This window comes from Fukomys damarensis, unplaced genomic scaffold (genome assembly GCF_012274545.1).
Source record: "Fukomys damarensis isolate Sample0158 unplaced genomic scaffold, DMR_v1.0_HiC HiC_scaffold_33, whole genome shotgun sequence".
In the NCBI taxonomy this organism is placed as follows: Eukaryota; Metazoa; Chordata; class Mammalia; order Rodentia; family Bathyergidae; genus Fukomys; species Fukomys damarensis.
Window position 1 is genome coordinate 17,924,268 of NW_022900945.1, and position 26,493 is coordinate 17,950,760.

The window sequence follows — 26,493 nt, forward strand, 5'->3', positions numbered from 1 at the left end:
GCAAAACTTGTGGACAGAAGCAGAACAAAGGCACTTAGTCAAAGCTGTGATGGTTTTGTAACTTAGCATATCTCAGTGGCCTTGGTCAGATAAAAACTGAATCTTATAAGAGGAGGAGGTTATGAAACCTTATTTACAAGGACAAAGTTACTAATTTTAATTGTAAGAGAACAAAAAACAAAGGCTGTAGGGAGGGGGAAGTCTAAGGGAGAATTGCTTAGGTTGGGGAAACTTGTTTTTCCCTTTTGTTTTTAAGTTCCGCTTCAAATTGAAAAATATTAATGGAAGATTATCATTAAAAGGAGACTTTATAACTTCCAAATTGCTGGTGTAATAGGTGGTCTTCAAAATGACTGTCTGTGGTCCCTACCTCTTGGTATTCATGCCTTTGTATGTGGGCTGAACCTAATAACTTGTTTCTGACAAAGAAGATGAGGCATGAATGATGGGATTTCACTTCTAAAATTAGGTTATAAAAGACCATGACTCCTGTCTTGTTTACACTTTGCCTCTTCTCATGTACTTGTTTTGATAAAAACCAGACACCATGTTGAGAGCTTCCCTATGGAGAAGCCCCTGTGGTGAAAAACTCAGATCCTCAGCTCGACAGCTCTCTGGGAATGAAAGCCTGTCAATTACCACATGTATGAGCTTAAAGACTGGTTCTTCCCAAGTCTATCCTCCAGCTGAGACCATAGCCTTATTCAATACCTTGATCCCCTGTGAGAGAGCCCATAGCCAATGATTCAGCCAAACCCTGACCTGCAGAATGTAGAAAATAATAAATGTGTGTTTTTTAAACTGCTACATTTTGGGGTGCAGAATTTGTTGCACAGCAATAAACAACTAATGACAACAAAGTTCTGCTTAACCAAATCCTAGCCAAGCTCCTCTGCTTCTTCAACCTTAGTCTGTAAAGATTTCAACAGTAGTATAGTTCCTAGCAACTCAAGCCCACATCACTTATTTAATCCTAGCACCTGTTAAAGAGCCTGCTTGATACTGTTCAAGGCTTTCAAAAGACCTGACCACCCTCTCTCAGAGCATTTACTAAAGAGGGTTTGCAATTTTGAATTGTTCTTTGGAAATAAAATCACTAAGAAGAATGGGGCCTCTGTCTCTTAGCCTATGTAGGAGGAAAGAATCAGACATAGCTGGTCTTATCACTTTATGTTGATGAATCTTCTGTAGTTCTTCAGTTCCCTGATTCTACCAAGCCCTTAATTGTCCCTTTCCCTACTCCCATTTCAGCCTGATCATCTCTATACAAGGTGACACTGGGTTCAATCCATGCTGGACTCAATTCCCTACTGTAATAAGTATTCCTGATTAAAATACATCTTTCAAGGGGCCGGGGATGTGGCTCAGTGGTTCTGCCACCTGCCTTGCAAGCACAAGGTCCTGAGTTTGATCCCTGGTACCAAAAAAAATAAAATACATCTTTCACTTCTTTAGTAGAACCAGGCTTTGTTGATCTTTGACATTAATACAGAGGAAAATAAAATACAAACAAAACAGGGAGAAAGCATACATCATAAAACAAAAGAGAAAACAAAGAAACAATAAGGATTCAAAAAATAAATAGCCGTGACAAAGATAAAACTTACCTAATTAAAATATTTTCCAATGAAATAGACAAAGTATTTAAAAAGCATTAAATGGGACAGTCATTTAATAATGGCAATGGATACAATTCCCAACAAAGTTATTACTAGTATGAATCTTAATGTACAAAACAGTATAGCAATAAAATACATAAATCAAAACTTCAAAGGAGAGAAAAAATTAAGAAAAATCTTAGGAGACTATGATAAATCTCTCTGAGTCTTTAAAAAGTCAAGAAGAGGAAAAATGCAGAGAAATATTGATAAATTAGGATAACATAGCCTAATAGATGCTCAATAAATTTTACTTATAAACCTCAGAACCTATATAGAGAAAAACCCAATATTTTAGATATCCACATAACATTTCAAAGAGAAAACACAAGCACATGATAAAAATTCAGATAATATATGCCACCTAGAAAATATTATTTTAGGAATGGCTTTTTAAGTAACTGGTATTTCTATTTTCACCACACACTTCATTTTCATAAGAAATAACATTTTTAAAGTATTCTACTCCCTTATCTCTTTAGAATTTTTCTAAATATTCCTGAATCATTCCATTCTGCCACTGTTTTTCCCCCCTTTCTTATAGGAAGAACTGTACTATTTTCCTTCCAAGGGTAAATAATTCAGTTTCTTCTTCTCTGGGATGTCATTTCAGCCATTCTCCCCTCTTCTGAGTTTTCACTATTCTGCTCCTAAAGACTTCTTCACTTCTCTGCACAAACACAGTTGTCTCCTGTTCTGAACCTTAGAGAAGCCCTTCACACAAAGGGCCCATTTTCTTCCTGCTTGTCTTCACCAAAATTCTCAAAATTCTTCCATTTGCCCAATCATGCCTGAATCAACATTCTGCATACTGTACACCTCCCAAATCAGCCTTGTATATAGACCATTATGCTTAGAGTAATTACCGCTTTGCCCCCATCTCCAACCCCACTAAAAGGGCCAAGTCCAATCAGAAAGATCAAGGGCAGAAAGAGGATGCTAGAGTCCAAACAAGTCTGCCCACCTTCGGGCATGAACTATGAATCCTCATGGATTGAGCCCTCCCCTCCCCAGACCTTCCACATTCCAATATGGACCATGAATCACGTTTGTTGAGAAATAAGCCAGAAAAATGCCATATTTCATATTCTCCCTATATCTAATATCTAACATTATTTAAGACACATAATATCTAAAAAAATGATGCAAGAATAGAAAAGAAACTATTATTAGACAAGAAGAAGGGAATATGGGGGAGGAGGTGTAAGGGAGGGCAGCACATGATACTTACTGAAAAGAAAAGAAGGTGAAAATAGGTCTAAAGATGAGGCAAGGAGCGCAATGAGGGGTGAAAATGCATAAAGTCTGTTATGTGCATTGTATGAATCTGTCAAAGTGAAACTCATTAATTCATTTAACCCATATGCACTAATAAAAAGAAAACTGAAAAAATAATCCACTTGATTCTTAGACCTCTTCATCTATATTCACAGAGTTAAAGAGCCCAAACATTCATCCATAATCCTCATGCTCACAACTTCCCCATCATTTTATTTCTTGACTCAGGCTGATTTCATTAAACCCTTTATCTATATTCATGTCAGTCACCAAAAACAGTTTGGGTCATCCCCGGTGTCTCATTCCCACAAGGTCCTAAACATTCTTTACTCTGTCTTCTACTCTTCTCCAACCCCTGAAACTCTTCCTCTGTGTGCTCAGAAATTCTTGGTTTTTCTTCCACACCTAATCCATCACTCTTTTTTCTTTTTAGATAAATTTTTCTGCCCTTGATTTTCTGTTTCTTTTTACTGTATTTTTCACCTTCAGAACATTCAGAGTCTTTTTTATTTGGAAATATTTTTGGTTGTTCTGGTAGCCCCAATTTTACTCATGTTTTCATCTCTTTTCTAATTCTGAGTCATAATTAGAAGATTCAGACTGTTTTTGGCATTTCTTTTAATAATAGAGCTTTTAGATAATTTGCTTTCTTTAATATCAGAATTTGAGCCAGAAGTAGAGCTTGTTCATTTCCTTTTTCCTTTATCATCTTTCCCTGGTTGAATCTCCTTCAAACGATAACAGAGGAGGTACTAAGTCAAAAACTACAGCTAAAGTAACAAAATAATTTCTGTCAAAATCCACCACTCAGTGGCTGGGGATTTAGCTCAGCGGTTCGGTGGCCTGCCTTGCAAGCGCAAGGACCCGAGTTCAATCCCCAGTACCAAAAAAAGAAAAAAAAAAATACATCACTCTTAATTGCATCCACTCTGTTTCAAGACACTATTGTTTCCTACCAGGGTCACTGCAATAGTTTCTTACTTAGCTTCCACCAATGTTGGTTATTCTCTGTCCTTGATAGAATAGCCAAAATAATCTAACAATGTGCCCAATCATGTCACTTGACTCCTCACAACTCTCTAGCAGTGACCCATTTTGTTCAGAAAAATCAGAGTCCTTAAACACTATACATAAGTGGTCCCCAATCCAACGGTAATCTTCCGTCCCCCTCCTGTCACCTCCTAGTCTCTCCAATCCAGCCACAATGGCAACTTTGCTGGTCTCTCCAAAATCGTCAAGGCCAGTAGCTATCAGAGCTGGTAAGAAGATAGAGAGGAATGGGGAAAGGTTGGTCAATGAGTGTCAAATTCCCATTAGATAGGAGAAATAAGTGCTTGTGAGTAGTCAGATATTTGTGTCTGTCTGTAGATCCACCAAGAGAAAGACAGCCACAAAGTGAACTAATTCAAATTCCATGAATGATAATGTCATACAATTTACTACATTCCAGGAAAATTCATTAAGTCTTAAGCTGTGTGAAAAAAACGCTATATTTATATGTAAAATAGATTCTAGGTTCAGATAATTATAAATAGGGTTATCACCTACATCAGTGAGCAATAGGGCTGTTGAGACACTCAGAATGTGGGCTGGTCCTTTGTTGGGCAGGATTTTCTCAGGCAATGCAAGATGTCTAGCTACTCTGGCCCCACCAATTGTATTCCAAAAGTGCTCCTTCTCAGTCACTAGAAAAAGCAAAAGCACTCTGGCAGATTTCCAAAACAACCCAGAAAGGCAGTGCTACACCAACAGCCTCTGATCTACACCCCCAGTGCCTCTTTTCTGTGGTCACTGGCTATCATCTCTGCAGTATGTGTCCTCCTGGCAGGCTCCTTCTCAGCCCTCCCTTTTTCTTTGGCTCTCTGCTTCCCTGAAGGCTTCTCTGGCCACCTTCACTAGTCCTGCTGGGCATCATCTGCCCACCCACCAAGGCCCTTCTTTTTTTTCTCTGCATGCTCTTCAACTACCTCTACTAAATAAGTGGCACTCAAATTCCATTTCTACACATAATATCCAAATCCACATTTCATCTGCCATTTGGTTGTTCATACTCAGAAAGACTCAAGTTACATGTCCAGAGTCAAACTAGTCCTTTTCTGCATCAGCTGGACCTATTTATGTGAGTGGCAGCAGCACCCATTTCCTCATTCAAGAACTGACACCATCTTTACTCCCTATTCCTCATTGCCCACATCCATTTGGTTGCACTGTCCTATTTTCCCCCCAAAGTGCTCATAGCTCCATCCTGTCGATTAAGATAATTCAAGATATCATTACCTGTAGTTTAGAGCAGCGTCAGAGTTTCCCAACTGGTACTTCCACACCAATTTATCTTTTGATACTTTCACAAAAGGTGTTTCTGTAGATGATAACAGTGAATATTAACTGAGTGATTATGATATGCCAGGTACTAATCTAAGTGCTTCCTGTCTCTTTTAATCTGCACAACCACATCACGAAATAAGAACTATTACTGCTTAAATTTTAAAGATGAGGCAAAAGAGGTTTGGAGAGGTTAAATAATTTACTGAAGCCACAGAACCTACTCAGAAGTGACAACACCCAAATTTCAGGTCTGTCTGGCTTCTAAAATCCCTGTTTGTTTTGCTTTCTTTAGGATGAAACTTTGTTTGATTAATTTCAGATACGAGGATTGCACACAAGGGTCTTGCACATACCAGGCAAGGGCTGAGGTACAATCCCACCCCTTTTAAAAGTTATTTTTGAGACAGGGTCTCACTAAATTGCCCAGGCCGGCCTTGAATTTAGGATCCTCCTCTCAGTCACCTCAGTCACCGCAGTAGCTGGGATTACAGGCACGTGCTATCACGCCCAGCTGACACAGCTTCTCCATTTTGCCTCCAGCCTGCTCACCCTCTTCTGTTGAGTCTGTTATATTCCCACTACCTCTTCCTTCCCCCGGTAATTTCCCAATCCATAAGCACTTATTTTAGTTTTATTTTCTTATTTACCAAGGATTTACTCATCGGCTCTTTCAAGAAGTCCTGCATGGACCTCTTCTTTCACTGTGTCCATCACCTCTGTCCCCAGTCCTTAGCTCCTCTCTCCTCAGCTGCTGAGAGAAGAACTAGAGAAGGGAATGAATAGTTCAGGGTGACTCCGCCTTTACAGGGGGAGACACACAAACCTCTCTGCATCTTTAGCATTTCTCTGCCTAAATCCCAATGTTGCTTTATGGGCCTAATATAGCAAATCATAAGGGGTTTTTTTTAATGCTTTATAATAAGTGCTGTAAAACATTCTAGCGCTTCAACTGAGGTATTTTATGGCCACAGAATAGGGTTCCAAGCAGAGGATGCCACAGGTGTGTGTTCACGGTGCAGGGAGTGGAGGAACCCTACAAAATACGAACTTGGCCCCAAAACCCAGTTTAAAACTTCAGCAAGGGTTATCAGGAGTGAGCAAGACGGGGAAAAATGGTACAAACCTGAAAACATGGACTTTAAAAACGTCTCTCCAGGCGTGTTCCCTCCCCTCAGGCACGGAAGTTTAAATTCTTGCAAATGTCCTACTTCCCTCCCTTCGGCCCTTGCAGCCTGCTCGGGGCCGGCCCCGCCCCGCGGACTACAACTCCCGGCATGCACCTCTCACTGGCGGAGCCCTGGGATGGGATGGGGGCTGCTGCGCGGGGCAAGCCTCGCGGGTGGGGAGCGGCGCTCTATCCGCTCTGCAGGATGCGGGAAACCCGGGACGACCCGGCTGAAAATAAAACAGGCCGCCCTGCGCTGCCTCGTGTGGTTGCGCCCGGTGCTGCTGCAGCCTGTTGTACCCACGGGCGTGGACGTCACTCGAGTGGAACTGGGCTCCAGCGTGTCCCGGCTAGGACAGGACCCGGGCAGGCGCTCCGAGCGCCACACCCCACATTCCCCTGCCAAACAGGGCGCCCCCACAGGGAGCCGCAGAACCTGAGACCGAGTGGGAGCCGCAAACTTTGCCCTATCTGTGGTGGGTGGTGCCACGCTGGATGAGTTCGCTGGCTCTTGGCCGGCGCTGCTGGACCAAGAGGCTGCCAGGTCCCCCGACCTGCACCCACAGCCCACTGGCCCCTCTCCGGGCCACTCCTCCCTGTCCCTGGAGACGCCCTTCGGGGCCCTGTGGCCCCTGCTTTGGGGGAACGGGCTGGACACACCGGGTTGATCCGGGACGGGGCGGGAGGGTTCTCTGGAATAGCTCTGGCTTTGCTGGAGAGTCTGCGCTGTTTTTCGCCTGAGAATAAGTGTTGATCAGTAAAGAAGCCAAACAAACAAGGTACCAGTCTCCCCCTTTTCCTCCCCCATCCGGTGCACGTCCAAGCGGGCCTGGAAGTTCTGCTCCATAATCCTGACACCAGATCATCTCCAGGGTTACCTGAGCAAATCCTACACTGTGTTGTATCCAAAAGTCTTCTTTGCTTCTGTCTCTCTGTGTGTCTCTGTCTCGCTGCCTCTGTCTCTCACACACAAACACACATGGCACACTATATGTTCTATAACCACACATACTGCACATACAAACCACACTACATGCATACAACATAGACATACACTACAGCACCTACACATTCTCATCACTGAAAACTTAGTGACAGTTTGTTGCAGGGTGTGAGGAGGGAATGGCTGAGTCTAGTGTATGTGTTTATATTCAAAAAGTCAGTTTATTACCAAACTTAAACACTGGCTGGTAAGTGAAACTTCCCGTTGTCATTATTTAGAATACCTTTGTAGCTTACTATACAGAGGAGCTGATTTCCAGCAACACTTTCTCAAACCTTACACTTGTATAACAGGCAAACTTTCGATCACAGCCGCAACACAGGAAGGGATGTCTTTTCTAAACATAGGAAGAAGGACTTGGAAAAACTTCATACAATCCTTCCCCTGTGAGTGCCTCTAAAGAATATAGATACTACATTTTCTTTGGCATTTAGGATAGTGGTAAGATACTATAAATGTGAGGGTTGATACAGTATCTTCCTGTTTCTGTGTGACTCACATAGTATCAGGTGCTCTTGAATTGTGTTGGTTGCATTTGTTGAATTGTGCTTTTTATGCACCTGGGATAACTACATTTTCTTTGTCTCTTTTCCTTCAGAGGTGGTAAACCTACCTCGTGTTGTCAAGATAACTTCCTCCCCGTTGCCCTGCCCACAGGATTCATAATCCAGTTCCCTTCCATTTGGATTTAGTTGCAGAGTAGTTCAGAAGTTTCAAGTCCAAAAACATGGTCTCTGTTAACGAAAGAGCTCTTTGTCTTTTCAGAGTCCATCATTTTGATCAGTGGAGGTGACACATCCACTTGCCTCACCAGAGGGGGGGGGGATAGAGAGGAGGGAGGGAGAGAGAAGAAGGGAGGGGAGAGGACAGGAGAGAGGAGGGAGGAAAACTCAAGAATATTGACCTTGTAGAACTGATCCCTAAATTAAAATTGTTTACTTTTGCAAAGGGACAATGGCAAAGACAGGTATAGAGAACCCTTCATTTCTCAGCAGTGGTCTTTCAGGATATTGAAGATGTCTAATAACATTCCTGGAATAAGTAATGGAAAAAAATTGAGTTTAGAATTCAGATTCCAAAATTTAGATCATAGTTGCTGATCTGCAAGTACCCTTAAAGACTTCTAAAGAAAAGGGCCTTAGGCCACTTTCTTCTCAATTCTACCTGAAGTCTACATAGAGCAGGTAACTTTCCAGGATCATTTTGGGGAACAGGTAATCTGTTTTCTGTCTTGAGTGATTTCGTGGATACTTTGAGCTAAATATGTTCAAATGTTGACTAGTGTTTATTTCAGTGAAGAGCCAACCATGTATGTTTTCTGTGTATGTGCAGAACATTTATAGAGTATAATGTTCCTCTTCAGCCAAGCCAGGGAACTGTGCGATTGGTCAGGGTAATTTAATCAAAAGGCCTCACCCAGTCTTTCTATTCCATCTCCCAATTCCCTGATTTGGGATTTAGGACAGTGGTAAGAGACTATAAATTTGAGAGTTGATACAGTTTCTTCCTATTTATATATGATTCACATACTATCAGTTGCTCATAAAATTATGTTGATTGCATTTGTTGACTTATGCTTTTTTATGCAACTAGGGTAAACAACTAAAATCAAACCTTGCAGAACTATTTGTTTTCCTTCTATAGAGTAAGATTTTGGTTCAATTTGAATTTTTGTTGGCTTCTTTGGGTAAGATAAATGCCAAACTAAAAGATCATGGGTGTTTTAAGGAGATCTGGTCATCTATTTTACATCCTCTCTGAAATATGCTGCTTCCTGCCTAATGAAGTAAAGGGATTTGCTGCTGGGCAGGGCTTTCCTTATTCTCACAAAGAGATTACTTAAAAGCCAGCTCTGGGAACTTTGTCCACAACTCTTTATTAGGAAAAAAAGAAAAAACGAGTAACAACAGCACTGCAGCTTTTGGGTGTTTTGGCTTCTCTCTCTTTTCTGCAGGAGACAAAAAGAAATAGTTTAAAACACGACAGTTATGCTCAGAACAATAGTAGAGGCATATGCAACAACATGAAGGGGAGGGAGAAAATAGCCTATTAAGACAGCTTGGATTTTTTTTTTCATCCAATACAGGTGCAGGGAGAATTTTTCAATTTTTAGACTCGTGATTCATTCACTTCCACTAATTGTGCTGAAGGTAGTTAACCAAAGTGAACAGGCACACTGTAGCTTTAAAAAGTCAGCCATGAACCAGAAGGCAGTTGGTGCAGCTTGTGTGTGATTCCTAACGTCATGTTGGCTGAGAGCCAGCCTGGTTTTATTTCACTGTGTCAAATTGTACCTCCTTATTGAATTCCTTTGCCAGCCTACTTTGTGAAAGAAAACATTGGGGTTTCTTTGGCTGTTCTTGATAAGCCTATAAAAATTGATATGTTTTAGTTGCTTATAGGTAGGTTTTCTTTTTACTTTTCCACCAAAAACAGAGAATACTAGTAATAATAATAAGACAATGTAGTGTGGTGTTGCAGAGTATCACTGTGAGTGTTTTGTTTTGTTTTGTTTCTGAGATGCTTTAGAAAATGGTGAATGTGTAACAGTTTCCAACTGAAGTGAAATCATTCTTTTAGCTGGAGCAGCAGCACTATCTTCCTGTCTACTCTGTAGCGGTGTGTGGATGTATGCTAATAATCTATATGTATATTAAATGTTGGATTTCTCTAGCAATAATCTAAGTGGCTTAGCAACTGGAAGTTTGTGTGTGTTTGTGTGTGTGTGTGGATATGTGTGCTTCAGGAGTGAAGATTATCCCACACTTACAGTGTTATTTGTTAATCATCTACTTCTCTAACAGTGATAAAATCTTGTGAATGATACTAAATGATGCACTTGCCATGTCAGAGTAATCCCAGGAGAAGGAGTGCCGAAGTATAAAGTGATTTGAGAGGAAATGTATTTAATTTATGACTTCAGCTGAATAAGAGCAAATACGTTTCGGGACTAGTTTTTTTTTTTTCTTCCTCCTTCTACTTTCTTAAAGCAGTTTTATTCATAGCTTTTTCATCTTGCTAATTGCATATTAATTGTAGAGGGTTTTTATTTTTCACAATCCTCATCCTTCAAACATAAAGAGTGATAAATGCTTATATGTCTATATCCTTAAATGTTTTGATGTTTTTACATAAATCTGATAAGCTGCCTACACACGCGCACACACACACACACACACACACACACACACACACACACACAGAACCACCTTTCAATGCTAAGGGTTATCTAGCATTTTTTGTAAGCTTTTTGCTTCACTACAGCCTGGTCACCTGCTAGGCTGGTTTTTTGAAGCTTTGACTGAGTATATGTGAGGTAGGGGAGTACTTGCTGACAAAAGCTTTAAGTGCCCTTCTGCATTGCAATCAAAAAAATCTAGGAGCAGAGGAGTATACTAAAAGAGAGGGAAAACAAGCAAATAAAAGAAAAAAAAATCACAGCCCAAGATGGGAGGAAGCAGGAAAGGGGGAATTGTTTGTCTTCTACTTTGACTCATTTATGAGTTGCAGTGTCTTAAGTGAGAGCCTGGCACCGGAGGAAGCTGTGTCAGGTCGAACAGCACTTGTTTTGAACAAGGAGGATTTAGTTTCATTTGCAAATGCTCACTGTCGGAGCGGGGAGTGCCAGGACAGATGCAAGCACCGCAATCTTCTCCAGTTCTTTAGGTTTAATCACATCTTTCCAATCGCTGAGGGAACTGGAGATTTAAACAAACATACCGTGAACTGATGTGAGGCTGTGAAAGGGACCTTTATGTTTCCGATTCAGAATATATATTCTTCTCTCACTTTCTAAGAATTAAACACAAGCTTTTCTCCCTTATTGATTAGTTGCTGAAGTAAAGGAACCCTGCAGCCTTCCCATGCTATCTGTTGACATGGAAAACAAGGAAAATGGCTCTGTCGGTGTAAAAAAGTAAGTGAAGCTGGCTTCTGAGTTCTGCACACAACAGAGGGACTTGGTTTCTATTTTTGTACTTCTTGCTTATCTACCACAGCACACAGTTTGGGGATTGTCTGGGTTCATCTACCCTGGCCACCAGCCTCCTTCCTCCTCTCCCAACTCCAGGTGCCTTTTTCTGGGTTCCATTTCTGAAGCAGATAACTCAGACATCAAAGTGTGCGTGGAAAGGGTAGTATGTCTCTGGCTGTGAAACAAGGACGATTGAGGCTTTCAGTCCTGCATTCTCTCTCCTGAAACAAAAACTCTAAGCTGACACACATTTTTGCCTCCCATGTCCATAGGTTACTAAGGTAGGGGCAGAAAATAGCATTTGAATTTATTTTCTGGTATTAGCCTTTTTTTTTTTTTTCAGTTAGTTAAAATCACCTGCAACTCTCAAACTTGAGAAGAGGAAAACTTTAGTAAAAATGTGCAGTTTTCACAAGTTCTCTGCACTGATTTTTTTGAACTGTGTCTTGAAGATGAAATTTTCAGTGCATACCACAATGCTCTATTTTAATGTCTGCTCCTTCATTTGAAATTTCTGGTTATATTTGTGTGTAAGGGTAATATGCTTGATTCTTTTAAAAAGGAAAATTCACTCACATATTTTAGCATTATATTCTGAAACAACGAAAAGCTAACTCAGAAGATATCTGTAAGTATGTAGAAATGTATATTATCGTTGAGGAATTATATCGAAGTTATAACCACTTTGATTACCAAGAAGAAAAGAAATTCTAAGAGAGTGATATTTATTTTATTCCTTTGTCATTTAGCACCTAAAATCACTGTCAAACATTAGTATTAGAAGAAACTAATTAAACAGTACCCAAAGAAGTCATGATGTCTAAGCGGGATATAGTGTATTATATGTTTATTAATAGAACTTATATTTTGCTTCAGAGCAAAATTACTTTTAAATTAACTTAATAAAATCCATCTTTTAAAATTGTTGGGTAATTTATATATCAGTGTCACACCACCATGCTCACTCCCATTAAAAGTTTAGATTAGGTAGATGTAGGAGTAAGGGAAGAAATGGCTATTTCTTTATGTATGAGATAGAGAAGTGCTGCCCACAGTACTAGGGACAATCATGGAATTATCCTGTACTGGTCCTAGCCAAAATGGTAGCCACTAGCTATAGGTGGCTATTAAGAACTTGAAATGTGACTAGTGTAACTGGGGAACTGAGCTTTTAAATGTTCTTAATTTTAATCAATTGAAAAATTAACAGTGTATGTATTTTGCATATAACAAATAACAATGGCTTAAAATATAAAATTTGGTAAGTCATGACATTTGCGTACACCCTTGCAACCACTGTCAGAGTTAATGAACATACCCTTCCCCCAGTCTTCTCATAACGCTTTGTAATTTCTCTCTCCCATCTTTTCCTCCCTCCATGTCCCCAGGCAACCACTGATATGCTTGCTCTCTGTCACTATAATTTAGTTTGTATTTTCTAGAATTTAGTATAAATGAATTATTCTATACACAGAAATATACACTTACATATCATTTAATGTCTCAGGCATATTATTACTTACTTCATTGCTTTCATAACTGAACAGTATTTCATTATCTGGATATTCAACAATTTCTAATCTATCTCACATTATGGTAGACATTTGGATTGCTTACATGTTTTTAGATATTACAAACAAAACTGCTTTGATCGCTCATGCACAGATCTCTATGTGGAAATATGCTTTCATTTCTCTGCCATAAATATTTAGGATTCGAATCGGCTGGGCTACGTGGTAGGTGTTTAAATTTCAAACAAACTGTTCTCCAAACTCATTTTCCCATAGCATTCCAACTATAGTATGTAAGTATTCCATTCATTCCACATCTTCACAAGCTTAAGTCAAGTTGTTTCATTTTAGCCATTGTATTTGGTATAAGATTCATTTTCGTTTCCCTGGTAACTGAAGATGTTCAGCACCGTTTTTGTATGCTTATTTTATATCTCTTTACCTTCCTAGGTAATGTGTTATTCAAATTTCTTGCCCTTACTTTTATTGGGTTCATTTTTATTGTATTTGTTGCAGAGAAAGCTTGTATATATTGTGAACATAAGTTCTTTATTATATATATTTTGAAAATATTTTGTACCAGTATATGACTTGTCCTTTTATTGCTTTTGAAATTACAAAAGTTAGGTTTGAGGAAATCCCATTTCTCAATTTTTCTTTACGGCTAATGCTTCTCCTGCCATATCTAAGAAATCTTTACCTCTGAAGGACCACTGTCTCCTTTACTTCCTATGACTACTGTTTTCAGGGCCATTTAAAAAAAATATTTTGTCTATTTTTTCAGACTGTCTTATGCGGAAAGGTAAATATGGCTCCCATTATTCCAGCTTGACTAGAAGCAGAAATTTGTATTCACAAATGATGGTGGCTAAAATATTGGGTAGGGCAGAGCTATCTTATAATGAAGGATCTCTAAAGGCATAAAACATAAAGTCTTAAGGCTATGTTGTGGAAGGGGCTGTTCTGGGCAGTGAAGATGTTCACCAGTGTTCTTTACCTCTACCAAGTAGATGGTAGTGGTAACCTTGCTCCAGTCATGACAATCAAAAATCTCTCTAGACATTGTCAAATGTTCCCTGAGGGACACAGTCATCCCTAGTTAAGAGCTAACTCCACACAGTTTAGATTAACTTCCACACAAGAAATATGTAACAGGTATCAGCGACTAGTGCACACACTTTTACCAGTCATTTCTGCTTAAAGCTCTAAAAGGACCATGAATTTTGAAATATTTCAATCTAGAGACTTCTTTGCTTACCTTCTTCTGGTTCCTGCTTTATATAGCATAGAAAAGAAGGAAGAAGAACAATGAAGCAAATGTGGTAAAATATTAACATTTTGAGGATTCTGAATGGAGGACTATGAAATTTTTGTAGTATTCTTAAATTTTTATAAATCTGAAATTATTTTTTGCAAGGTTAGAATAAAGAAAGCTTGTTAGGAAGAAAAGTGTATCTTTCTTTAGGAAAGAAGCAACACTCCTGACAGACTTGGAAACCAACGCTGGAGGAATTAAGCATGATATTGGAATGAAAAGTACTCCTGGCTTTGAGTCAAGTCTTAGGCTCAGAAGACTTGATTCTGTTTCTTCACTAGCAAGAGAATAATGAGTAGTCACTTAATTTCTCCTTGCTTTGGTTCTATGAAATGGAAATGGAGAGTTGTTTTGAGGATCAAAAAGAAAAAGCTCTTGTAAACTGTAAATAGCAGGGATAGTGTTTGTTTTTCAATTCAGAAAGCACCTGAGTGCATTGTGCTAATTATCTTTACAAACATTATTTTATTCAATCTTTCAACATTTAACATGATAAGTATATTTCAGCTTTTTGTTTTCTAAGGTAACTAGAGCTCAGAAATGTGACTATCTGAAAATCACATGAGGAAGTGGCAAAACTGATAATTAAAAGCAGCTTTGATTCCAGCATAGCTCTCTTTTTTTCCATAAAACTTCCATTCTATAACTATCTATCTTCGATCAGTACCATGAGCTGAAGTACCATGATTGGCTTTAGGCAGCCTCGGTGCAAGTCTGTTCCAGAGATGGACCCTGGACTTCTATGTCCTGCAAGAAAAAACAACTCCTATTTCCTACTTCACAGGTTCTTATTCCTATTTCACAAGTTTATATTTGTCAAACTTGTTCACCTAAATGAGATGGCATACATGATTGACAATTTTAAACAAAAATCATGTAGGACTTTTTTTTCATCCTTCTTTGTTTCATTCATTTATTCTTGCTAAATTCTCCCTGCCTTGACCCATAACACTGTCATTCTCTAATATGAATCCTTGTTCAGGTATCTTTCTTTCTTTCTTTCATACCAGGGATCAAACTCAGGACCTTGTATTTGTGAGGAAAGCAGTAGAGCCACTGAGCTAAATCCCCAGCTAAGTCTCTATTATTCTGTATATGAGTTAATATGATGTTGGCGTGATATTCACAAAGGCTTAAATTCTACTTGAATTCATTTTGAAAGACAAGAGTGAGTTTTATATCTACAGTAATTACCAAACAATTAACATGAAATGCACAAACAGAAAAATATCATAGAAAAATGGCCAAAACATTCTATAGGAGAGAAGATATATGGCCACTGGAGATATATTCAGAGATATATTCAGTTGTACTAGTGACCAAGAAAATGCAAATCAAGACACAGTGACATACTAGTTCACTTGGCAAAATTTTAAAAATATGACAATATCAATCATTAGAGCAGATATAGATTTATAGGTAACATACTGTTAGGTACTGTAAATTGGTAAGTAACTCTGGAAAATAGTTTAGCATTATATTGTATTTTGTTTGTTTGTTTGTTTGTTTTAGCATTATATTGTAATGTAAAACAATCAAATATTTCCTAACTCAGAAATTCCATTTCTGGATCTTTATTAGTGCTGCCCAATACAAATAAAACCTGAGCCACATACATAATTTTAAATTTTCTTTTTTTTATTTTTATTGAGTTTATTGGTACAATCTAGGTATACAATGCAGTTGCCTTCATCATTGGGATCTTGTACCTTTACATAATAGGTCTTGATTCTCATTTTTTCCCCTTGTCCCTGCCCTCCCTTCACCCCCTCCTCCCCTTCCCATTTACAAACACTTTATTTCCATTTTTTCAGTTTCTCATATTTTTTTCCTCTCCCTTATAACCTTTTCCCCACCCTTCCCACTTTCCCTACACCTTTAGCCCTTTACTTACTATTTCACATTATTAATTATCTCATTAGGATCCTGCGTACTATTATAGTTTTAAACACCAAAGAAACTATTTGGTATTTCAGTTAAAGAAATCTCTATATGAACATTAAAATTAGGGAATCCTAAAATAAAACTAAAAAGGAAAGTAAAAGAGAAAAGTCAGTGTGATGTAACATTAAAATAATCCTTAATTCTGGATATGAAAATGGTCCCTGAACATATTTAAATTGCTTCTTGCTCTTATAGTCTTATCTTATTCTTTTTTCATTATTTAGAGAATACTTTATTAGTTTCTGTAATCAACCACACGTAGATATGACCTTACATATTTAGTACAATGTGTTACCCCTGTACACAAGGGGAAAAAATAAAAATAAAAATAATTAACATTTCTAGACCAATATGGCTGTCCATTTCTGTACAATGACAACTCAACACAGTAAATTGGGATGACTTTTTCCAAAGTTGGCAGCACCGTTAAAGTTTCCCAAAATTCAATTTCTATATATATATATATATTTATATTTGTATAAATAGGCTAATAATAGCAGTATGTTATGCATCGATAGCAGCAACAGCTTTTCCAGGTTCTGCAGTCCTCTGAACAAAATTATAGACATTCAGCACATTCCATTAAAGCAAAACAAAAAAAAAAACAAAGAAAACAATAATATCAAGAAAACAGCAAAGTTCTGTTGCTGTTGTGGAACCTGGCACCATTTTTTTTATTAGCATCTTAATCATCATCTGGAAAGAGAACATTCTAGAGTAATATCATTAAATATAGCTCTGATAAAGCACAGTCACTACTATGTATCATAAAGCAGGTACAAGATATTTTACATTTACAGAGGTATGATATAGTACCATCCTACATCAATAATACTAGAATCAGTTTTGGTTTGAAATTTACTTTGTCTGCAACTAAGATTGCTACCCCTGCTTTTTTCTGGGCTCCTATCACATGGAGAATTGTTTTCTATCTTTTCACTTTCAGTCTATGGACTTCTTTTTGCACTAGGTATGTTTCTTGTATACAACATATTGTTGGATTTTTGCTTCTTATTCCATTTTGCCAGTCTATTCTCTTGATTGGTGAGTTGAGGCCATTGACACTGATGGTTATAACTGATATGTACTGACTTACTATTGACATGTTATTGGCCTTTTGTTGACTCTTTTTACTTTTTCACCTTCTCCTTTTAGTTTCTTGCCTTGCCTATTTGATTTGCTCTGTTGGGCCCATGGTGTTGTTGGCTTCATTGTCTTTTTCTAGGATCTTGTTTAGAGTTGCTTGTGGTGCTGGTTTGGTATTCATGTAGTTTCTCAGGTGTTCTTTGTCATGGAAGTGTCTTATTTCCCCATCCATTTTGAAAGAGAGTTTTGCAGGATACATCAGTCTAGGTTGGAGGTTGTTCTCTTATAGTACTTGAAATATCTCATTCCAGGCTCTCCTTGCCCCAAGCATTTATGTTGAAAAGTCTGCTGTGATTCTGATGGGCTTTCCTTTGTATGTGATTTGTTTCTTTTCTTTTACTGCTTGTAGTATTTTGTTCTTCTGTTGGGTTTCTGGGATCTTGATTGTTATATGTCTAGGTGTAGATTTTTTTTTTTTATTGTAGCTAGTTGGGGTCCTATATGCCTCAGTTATCTGAACATCAAATTCTTCCCCTCTGTTTGGGAATTTTTCTGTCATTAATTCTGTGAACAGCTTTTTAATGTCCTTTGTATTTTCTCCTGCTACTTCATGTATTCCTATCAGTCTTATGTTATTCTTCTTTGCATCATCTAGGAGTTGTCGGATCGATTTCTCATGATCCCTTACTGTTTTTAAGAGACCTCTCTTTTCACGGTCACTGACTGCAATCTTATCATCTATATCTGAGAGTCTATCTTTGCATTCTTTTATTCTGTTGCGTGCACTTTCAATGGAGTGTTTAATCTCCTGGATATCTGTTTGAATCTATTTTATGGATTCCATTTCTTTCCTATGTTGGCCATTTATTTTTTCCATTTCTTTCTTATGCTGGGCCTTCATGGCTTCTATCATGGTCCTGAGCTCATCTATTTTTTTTGTCAGTTTCTGCTCTAGAGTCTCAAATCACGACTTCCATTTTTCTCACTATCTCTATGGTTATCTGGGAAATTATTTCTGTTTTGAATTTTTCTAGAGCCTGATTGATCTGTTTTGCTACTTCCTGTGCTTTGAGTTCAGGGTGTCCTGGTGGTTCACTAACGGCCTTTTCATCCTCATTTGCCCTACTGTTTGCCATTGGTGAACTGGAAGTCTGTCCTTGTGTCTTGCTTAAGTGTTTTCTCATTTTTATTTTTGTTGTTGGACTGTCCTTGGTTTAATCTCTGGGTTATCACCCAATCTTCCTGAAATAGTTGAGCCCTAGCTTCTGTGTCTGTAATGACCCACAGACATTCTCATCTTCATAACATCAGAGAAAACAGCTCCTCAAATCAACTGAAATGCTTTATCCCAACTGATACAATCAGCAACACATTAAGATCAAGCACAACTTAGAAACCAACCACCTATGGTAGTCACTAGTCTATTACCCTTAAATCATTTGAATTAAATTGAAATCAAGAAGCAGTCCAGAACATATGTGCAGTGAACAAAATTTCAATATAGTGTATTTACCATTTAATGCCTCAGACAGAGCGAGGATGCAAGACCCCTGGTCTCAGTTAGCTGATGGCTGAACCCCATGATGCTGACTGACCTCAGGCTGCAAGGCCCAGACTGAGTTCCCCAACCTTCTGAATGGTTGAACTCCACACCATTCTATTACAGATTTCCCACGCCCTTTCTTTAAAGATATTCAAAGTTGGGAACTCATAAAAATACCTTTGATGACCATCTCTGCCTCTGCAGAGTGGGTCCAAAGATTGGCACAGTCAGGAGGTCTGAGAGTGTGTGTGTGTGTGGGGGGGTTATGGGGGTTCAGGGGCACCCATGTGACTACCTTCCTGGCACTGGAGTGATGGCGGCTGGGGTGGGAGCAGGTGTGGCTCTCCCATAGTTTTAAATTTTCTAGTGGTCATCTTTAAACAAGTTAAATAAATTTTAACAATATATTTAACTCAATCTATAAAAATATTATTTTAGCATGTAGTGAACATTACTATTAATAGGATATTTTACAGTTGGTACTAGTTTCTTAATTCATTATATTTTTTTATACTTATATCTCAAAATGAACACAAAACTTTCTTTCAAAATATTTGATCTGTAGTTGTTATAAAATTTACAGTTGAAAAAGTAAAACACCATACCTCAACTAATTCCTAATATACTTAAGTTTTCCAATAACCATATTTGTATCTACATTGACACAATCAATTATTGTCTTGATTTAGCTTTGAAGCAAAAGCATGTAGGTCCAGGGATTTAGCTCAGTGGTTCTGCTGCCTGCTTCATAAGCACAAGGACCTGAGTTTGATCCCTGGTACCAGAAAAAAAAAAAAAAAGCAAAACCATGTAGCTTTCACAAGTACATCTGTCCAAGAAATAAATTCAGTAATGTGCATATCAACTTCATATTATTAACACTGCATTTGAAGATGTTTGCATAAACTGATAAAAAACTCAAGTATGTCGACTCAGTAAAGTCTTATTCAAATTTTTCTTGAATTTATCCATGTTAAGAAAATGTCTAAAATTATTGTCTTATACCCTGAAAAGATATATTTTCAACATAAAAACTTTATACCTATTTAGCTAGATTACAGATCAGGTGTTTCTTTTCTTGGAACTTTAAATTTATCTTGTTCAAATGCAGTGCACTATCAATAAGAAAACATAAATTCCTCTGCTATTTTTGTCTTTAATTATGAAATATTTGGCAAACATTCCTTTTATTGAAGAAAATATTGCATTTGTCTTAACAGTGCTATAAATCTTTGCAAAACTCTTCCACAATTTAACCAACCAAGCACTGGCAGAGTACAGATCATTAAACTCGTTGTGATCTGCTTCTTCCCACAGTTTCAATTGCTGGCACTGATCGTCACTATTTACAAATATATGTTGTTTTACAACACTTTTTAGGAGTCTGCTTCAACTGAACATAGATATCAGGGAGCAGAAGGGAGCAATAAGGAAACATTGGTCTTTATATTAGCATTTTAATAGAAGCAATGTTTTTAAACCTGTGGGGTTGAAGCACCATGCATTGGGATAGAATTTCATTATTTTACATATAGCTGAAATTCTTTGACAGAAGTAGAAGATTTTAAAGCATCTGTTATTGCTTCTTTTTAGTTGCCCCCCCCAAAAGCCTTATGCAGTCATAGGTGGGGCTTTTTCAGAAGTGGCTGGATCTACGGTATGTGAATGATTCCTAGTGCAGTGCTGGGAGTGAAGAGTGTGTGACTACTAAATCAGTCCACTGATTAGTTTGGCATTGCCCTTAATCCCAATAGCCCAGATAGAGCATAAAGGGGGCAAAAAAAAAAAGCTGCTAAGGTCTTTTGCTTGCTTTGCTGCCTTCTGCCCACTTTGAACTATTTCCCCTTTGCTGTGCCTGTTGGCCATGCCACCCTTGCTTGGAGGGTGGACTGAAACCCCTACAAACTGTGAGCCCAATAAACCTTTCCTCCTTAACTTTGGGTGCCAGGTATTTTGTTTCAGCAACAGGAAGAGTCACTAAGATAGCATCTAAACCATGAGTTCAACTTTTCAGGTTGTAAAATGATATTTTTTAGTGATCTTGGAAGTCTTTTGATATAAAAAAGACCTCAAGCATTAGCTGAGCACATGTCTTATGCTGCACCTCCATCTATAGCTTAATAAAAGTGCTTCTGTTTTTTTAAAAAAATTAATCAGTTGAGCTCAGGTTCTGCAAGAGACCTGTTATTATTTTTTGTGAAGTATCTGTTTAGACTTTTCTCATAATGTTTTATCAAAACTCCTGTAAATGAAATATGTTCCTAGAAAATTTATTTTCTTTTTTTGGCAAGATTTCAAATCATTGCCAGGTGTTTTAGTTTTACCTGTAATTCCAGCAGCTGTACTCAGGAGACTGATTAAGAAAGATCTTAAGTTTGCGGCCAACCTGGGCAATTTAGTGAGACCTTGTCTCGAAATTTTCTTACAAATTTAAAACTTTATTGAAAAAACAAAAACTAGGGATGTAGGGGTAGTGGAGCACTTGCCCAGCATGTGAGGCCTAGGTTCAATCCCTGATACAGGAAAAAACAAACAAACAAACAAACAAAGAATCTGAGCCATTTATAGCTGAACAAAGTATTAAGTTTAGATTCTGTTTTAAGCTTTTTTCAACTGATTTCTTGGGTGTTTAATTTTTATTTCTGGTGACTAATTCTATGAATTCATTATAATTCTTTTTTACTTTTTAAGAAGAAACAGCGCATTTACTTTGCTGTGTCTCCTAATAATATCCATTTTTAATACAACAACATTTTTTCTTTTTTATTCTGCTCTAACAATATGTAATTTGTATTCTTCATTAAACTGTCATGTCTTCCAATTTCCTTTTTTCTTTACTCTTCGCACTAGTTCCCTTCTCAATTCTCTATTTTTAAAGTTTAAATTTTTCTATTCTTTTTCTTAACTAAAAAATTAGTTATATAACAATATAAGAGTGCAGAAATCCATTTAGTTAGCTATTACAACATAGAAAGGAATCTTTGTTAACTCACGCTGTCTGCAAATATTCAACCAACAACGCGCAGGGACAAGTCATTTCAGCTGTCAGTCTTTTGACAAAAACTTGACGGACGATGTGCATTGGATAATACTAGGGATACAGGGTCCTGATGTGACAATGAGAACTTCAACTCAAAAACATAATTCTGTGGGACGGAACAGTTAGTGAAATAGTCATAGCAAAGCAATGCAGTTGTGCTTAACAGAAACATAGTTTGCACCACTTCAAGTTTTTAAATTTATATGTACACCAAGTGAAATTAAATATTGAGTTCCTCAGCCAAACGTTAAATGTTCCGTAGCACATGTTATCAGGGGCCACCATTCTGAAAGACACAGGTAAAACGCCATCAGAGCTCTCACTCAAGCACACCGGGCAGAAGGTGAAATGTGCATGGGACTGAAACTGTGATCATCCCAGGTGGAAACAGCTGGGGCTGGGAGCCGAGCCTCTTAGTTAGATGTAGTTCTTGTCAATATTCTAGCTCTTTGTTTGCCTTTTGGCTTCCTAGGAATTTATTGAATTATTAAAAATAGCTAACTTTTTATCTGTTTCTATTCTAGAGACTCTAATCATGTATTTTATTCTGCTCATCATCTCTGTAGTTATCTGAAAGGATGGCTGGGAATGGGGAAAAAATAAGAACCAAGATAAGTAGTGTAAAGGTACAAGATCCCAATGATGAATGCAATTGTAAGGTATACCTAAGATGTACCAATAAAGTTAATTTTAAAAATAGCTAAGTAGAAGAGAGCTGTCTTAGTAAATTAGAATGTAGCCTTCTAGACAGATTTTGTACATACACTCTATATCCATACATACACACAGTCACAAAAATGTATGCTTACATTCACATATATTTAAGAAAACTCACATATATGGGCATATTCTCAAAAATATATATAAATATTCAAAGCACATGTATATAAGCTTTAATTGAGTAAATGCAATGATGTATTCTCTTTTTATGAATTTCAGGTTAATCCTAAACCATGGAATATGAACACGCTCTTATCGACATATGATTGGCTGTTAGATCCATGTTAAAATTTTTCCTAAATCCTAAAAAGTGTTCTAGGTATTTTATACACATTCACATGCCTGTCCAAATCACGATTATTTGATGTCTCATCTCTCTTTTCCTTCCTTCCTCTCTCCCTTGCTTCCTTCCTTTTCTTCCATTCTTCTTTCTTTCCTCCTTCCTTCCTTCCTTCTTTCCTCCCTCTCTTCCTTTTGCATTCTGTTCTGTGTTACTCCCTTTTTCATCAGCTTTCTCCTAGGATAAGAGGAGAAATCAGTATCTCCCATGACAAATGCTTTCAAGCTAGCAACTTTCTAACAAGAAGGTGGTGCGGTTTCTCTCTTCACACCGCCATGCCCCTCACCTTCTTCATGGAGAAATAATAGACTGTCCTCGGTAACAAAGCTTAGCAAAGGGTTTCGAAGTGAGCTGGTTCATAGTAGTACCACATCTTTTCTAGCACAGGTGTATCTCACCGTATTCCTCTCCTGCATTCGGTGTGTTTCATCATGAAGCAAAAGCAGTTGTTGTTTTTTTATTTTTAAATATACATTCCTTTCAAAATTAGTAACATGAGATACTTGTTTTTTCTTGGTAATGAATGTGGTAAGCTTTGCAACAATATCAGTTTTTAAACTAACTTTAAAATTATATTAACTTTTGAAATAGTTCTCACTAATGATAGCTAAACCAGTTAAGCCAAATGTTAAGTTAGAGATATTGTTATTATTGCTCATGTGAAGTAAAATATTGAGTTAGAGTTACAGTAGAAATCACTATTAATGTTGCTAGCATTTCAAAACTGACTTCATTGTACAATTATCAAAGAAAACTTTTCATAGATGATGAAACAATGACTACTCTGCTCCATTAAACAGATCCATCCAGGCAGTACATCAAGCAGGTCACATCAGATATTGAATAAATTACCACACAGGGTATTTGGTTGTTTTCCTGGAAGCCTGGGTAAGTGGAATGGGGACCCGATAGAAGTAATCGTGTACTTGATCACTGGCTTCAGCTTTTATTTACTTCCTCCTGAACCTGTCTTCCTTCAGCATGGCACAAATAATCAGCAGTTCTTGGAAGTATGTGCTTTGAAAGCAATAAGGGGCTTTATCCAGCTTATTAGATAGTTCCTGGCTGCTTTCTGTCTCCATCATGCCCACGCTCTCTCTTCCGTCCCCACAACCACGCGACGCGGACTCCGTCGGAAGGCCGGGCCGCGATGATTGCTGGGAAGCTCTTCTTCCCAAGGCACAGCAGCCAGCAGTGAAGGTGATCATGGGTGGTAAGATGCCCTATACTAAAAATAGCAAGGGAAAGTTAAAACTCCCAAGACATATAAATGGCTAAATATTAAATATTTCCTAATAGTCTGTTAAAAAACAAAAAGAAAACTCAGTCAATAATTCAAATTTTAAAATGATATTTCTATCAGAATATTACATTGTAACCCTGCTGCAGATGTGTATGGTAGAATAAGCTAGAATATTCTTGCCTTCTTGCCTCCCTCCCTTCACTTCCTTTCTTCCTTTCATGTGAAGAGTTAGTATAAGACAGACCCTTTTCACAAAATTTTAAGTGTACAATACAGCATTGTTATTCGCAGGCACTAAATAGATCTCTAAAACGTATTCATTTTGCACAGCTGACATTTTATACCAGTTAGTTAGTACTAGCGGCTTTTCTCTTCCCCTGCCTATGCCAGCTGCTATTCTATTCTTTGCCTCACCGAATTTATTTTAGATACCTCATTTAAGTAGAAGCCTGCATTATTTGTCCTTCTATGGCTGACTTATTTCATGCGGCATAATATCCTCAGGCTTCACCCAAGTTGTCACAAGTGGAAGTATTCCCTTCTTTTCAGACTAATATTTTATTATATGTATTGAATGTTTTAATCCAGCCATGTATCAATGGGCATTTCAGTTTTTCCACACTTTGGCTGTCTTGAATAATGATGCAGGAAACATGGGAGTGCTAATATCGCTTTGAGATTTTGATTTTAATCCTTTTGGATAAACATCCATAAGCAGTATTGCTGTGTCCTATAGTAGTTCTATGTTTAACTCTTTGACGAAGCCACATATTGTTTTCCCATAGCGGATGTACTGTACTGCACCCCCACCCACAGTAGGTGAGGTTTCCCATTTACCCCCAGCCATGCCAACACCGTCACTGTTGTTTCGCTAATTCTAACAGGTGTTAGACTGTATCTTCTTGTGCCTTTGATTTCCATTTGCCTGATAACTAGTGACATGGAACCTCCATTCTTATACCTGGTGGATATATGCATGTCTTTTTTGGAGAGATACTTACTCAAGTCTGTAGACCACTTTCTAACAGGGTTGTTATTTTTTTGTAATTGAGTTAAAAGAATTTCTTATGTATTTTGGATATATCACATATATGGCTTGCTGGTTTTTCTCCCTTTCAATAGGTTACAGTTTCAGTTTATTGATTGTTTGTTTTGCTGTGCAGAAAGTTTTTAGTTTGATGTGGTCCACTGTTCTATTTTTTATTTTGCATCCTGGGATTTTAGCATAATATTCATAAAACAGTACCAAGAACACTACCTTAAAGCTTTCCCCCTGTTTTCTTTTGGGAGTTTCACAGTTTCAAATCTTATGTTTATAGATCTTCAATCCATTTAGTTGACATTTATGTAGGAGTATGAGAAGGTTATAGTATCATTCTTTCATATGTAGATGCCCAGTTTTTCCAACACCATTTGTTGAAAGAAATGGATTCTTGTAACTCATGTTAAAGATAATTTGATCATCTATATGTGGATTTATTTATGAGTTTTCTATTTGATTACAATGAGCGAACTACCTTATGTTTTCATCTTTCCTTCTCTTTCTTTCTCCATTTCTTTATTGGTGCTGGGAAGTGAAATCAAGGTCTTTCACATGCTAAGTATATTCTCCACCATGAAGGAAAACTTCCAGCCTACATTGGTCTATATGTCTGTCTTTATGCCAGTAACATACTGCCATTCTGCTTAAATTAATGTCATTTTGTAATATATTTTGAAATCAGGAAGTGTGATTTCCAATTTTCTTACTTTTTAAAATTGTTTTGGCTACCTGGGTCTTTTTTGGTTCTGATATGAATATTAGAAATTTTTTTTTGTCTCTGTAATTAATGTCTTTGGGATTTTGAAAGACATTGCATTGAATCTGTAGATTTATCTAGGTAGTATATTTTGCAAGCATTGTATCAATATTAAATCTTTTAGGGCCAGGGATGTAGCTCAATGGCATTGTGCCTGCCTGGCAAGTGCAAGGTCCTGAGTTCAATCCCTGGTACCAGAATAAATAAGAGTATTAAATCTTTTAGTCTGTGAACAACAACAACAACAAAAAGTCTTTCCATTTGTGTCTTCTTTAATTTTTTATCAATGTTTTTGTACTTTTCATTGTTTTACTTTTTTAGTTAAAATATTTTATACTTTCTGTTGCTACTGTAATTGTGACTGTTTTCTAATTTTTTTTAGTTAGTTCATTATTAATGTGTAGAAATGCAGCTAAAGTTTATGCTGATTTGTATCCTGCAGTTTTACTGAATTGGTTTATTAGTTCTAATAGTTTTTCTCTGGAGCCTTTAGGGTTTTCTGTATATAAGATCATATAATCTGAAAACATGAACAATTTTATTGTTTCTT

The 26,493-nt window shown here is 37.5% G+C and overlaps 1 protein-coding gene and 1 long non-coding RNA gene across 8 annotated transcripts in view; one reads left to right on the forward strand and one right to left on the reverse strand.

The window, feature by feature from the left end:
• Positions 1-6,494, reverse strand: part of LOC104870932 — a 72,311-nt gene extending 65,817 nt beyond the window's left edge. For 4 of the 5 annotated variants that reach the window (XR_782668.2, XR_782666.2, XR_004515114.1 and 1 more), the window contains exons 1-3: positions 6,385-6,494; positions 5,909-6,024; positions 5,214-5,295 (exon numbers count right to left, since the gene is read on the reverse strand). This is a non-coding gene — a long non-coding RNA (uncharacterized LOC104870932). The remainder of the gene's footprint in view (positions 1-5,213; positions 5,296-5,908; positions 6,025-6,384) is intronic. The other variant, XR_782667.2, reaches the window with a different exon arrangement.
• Positions 6,495-7,011: 517 nt separating this feature from the next.
• The window catches only part of Samd13 (sterile alpha motif domain containing 13), a 46,491-nt gene continuing 27,009 nt past the window's right edge, over positions 7,012-26,493 (forward strand). The window contains exons 1-2 of one of the 3 annotated variants that reach the window (XM_010636738.2): positions 7,012-7,205; positions 11,261-11,345. In XM_010636738.2, coding sequence (XP_010635040.1) covers positions 11,293-11,345 — 53 coding nt within the window. In that variant the 5' untranslated portion in view covers positions 7,012-7,205; positions 11,261-11,292. Of the gene's footprint in view, positions 7,206-9,658; positions 9,832-11,260; positions 11,346-26,493 lie in introns of those variants that run through there. The other 2 variants (XM_010636737.2, XM_033758170.1) reach the window with 2 other exon arrangements.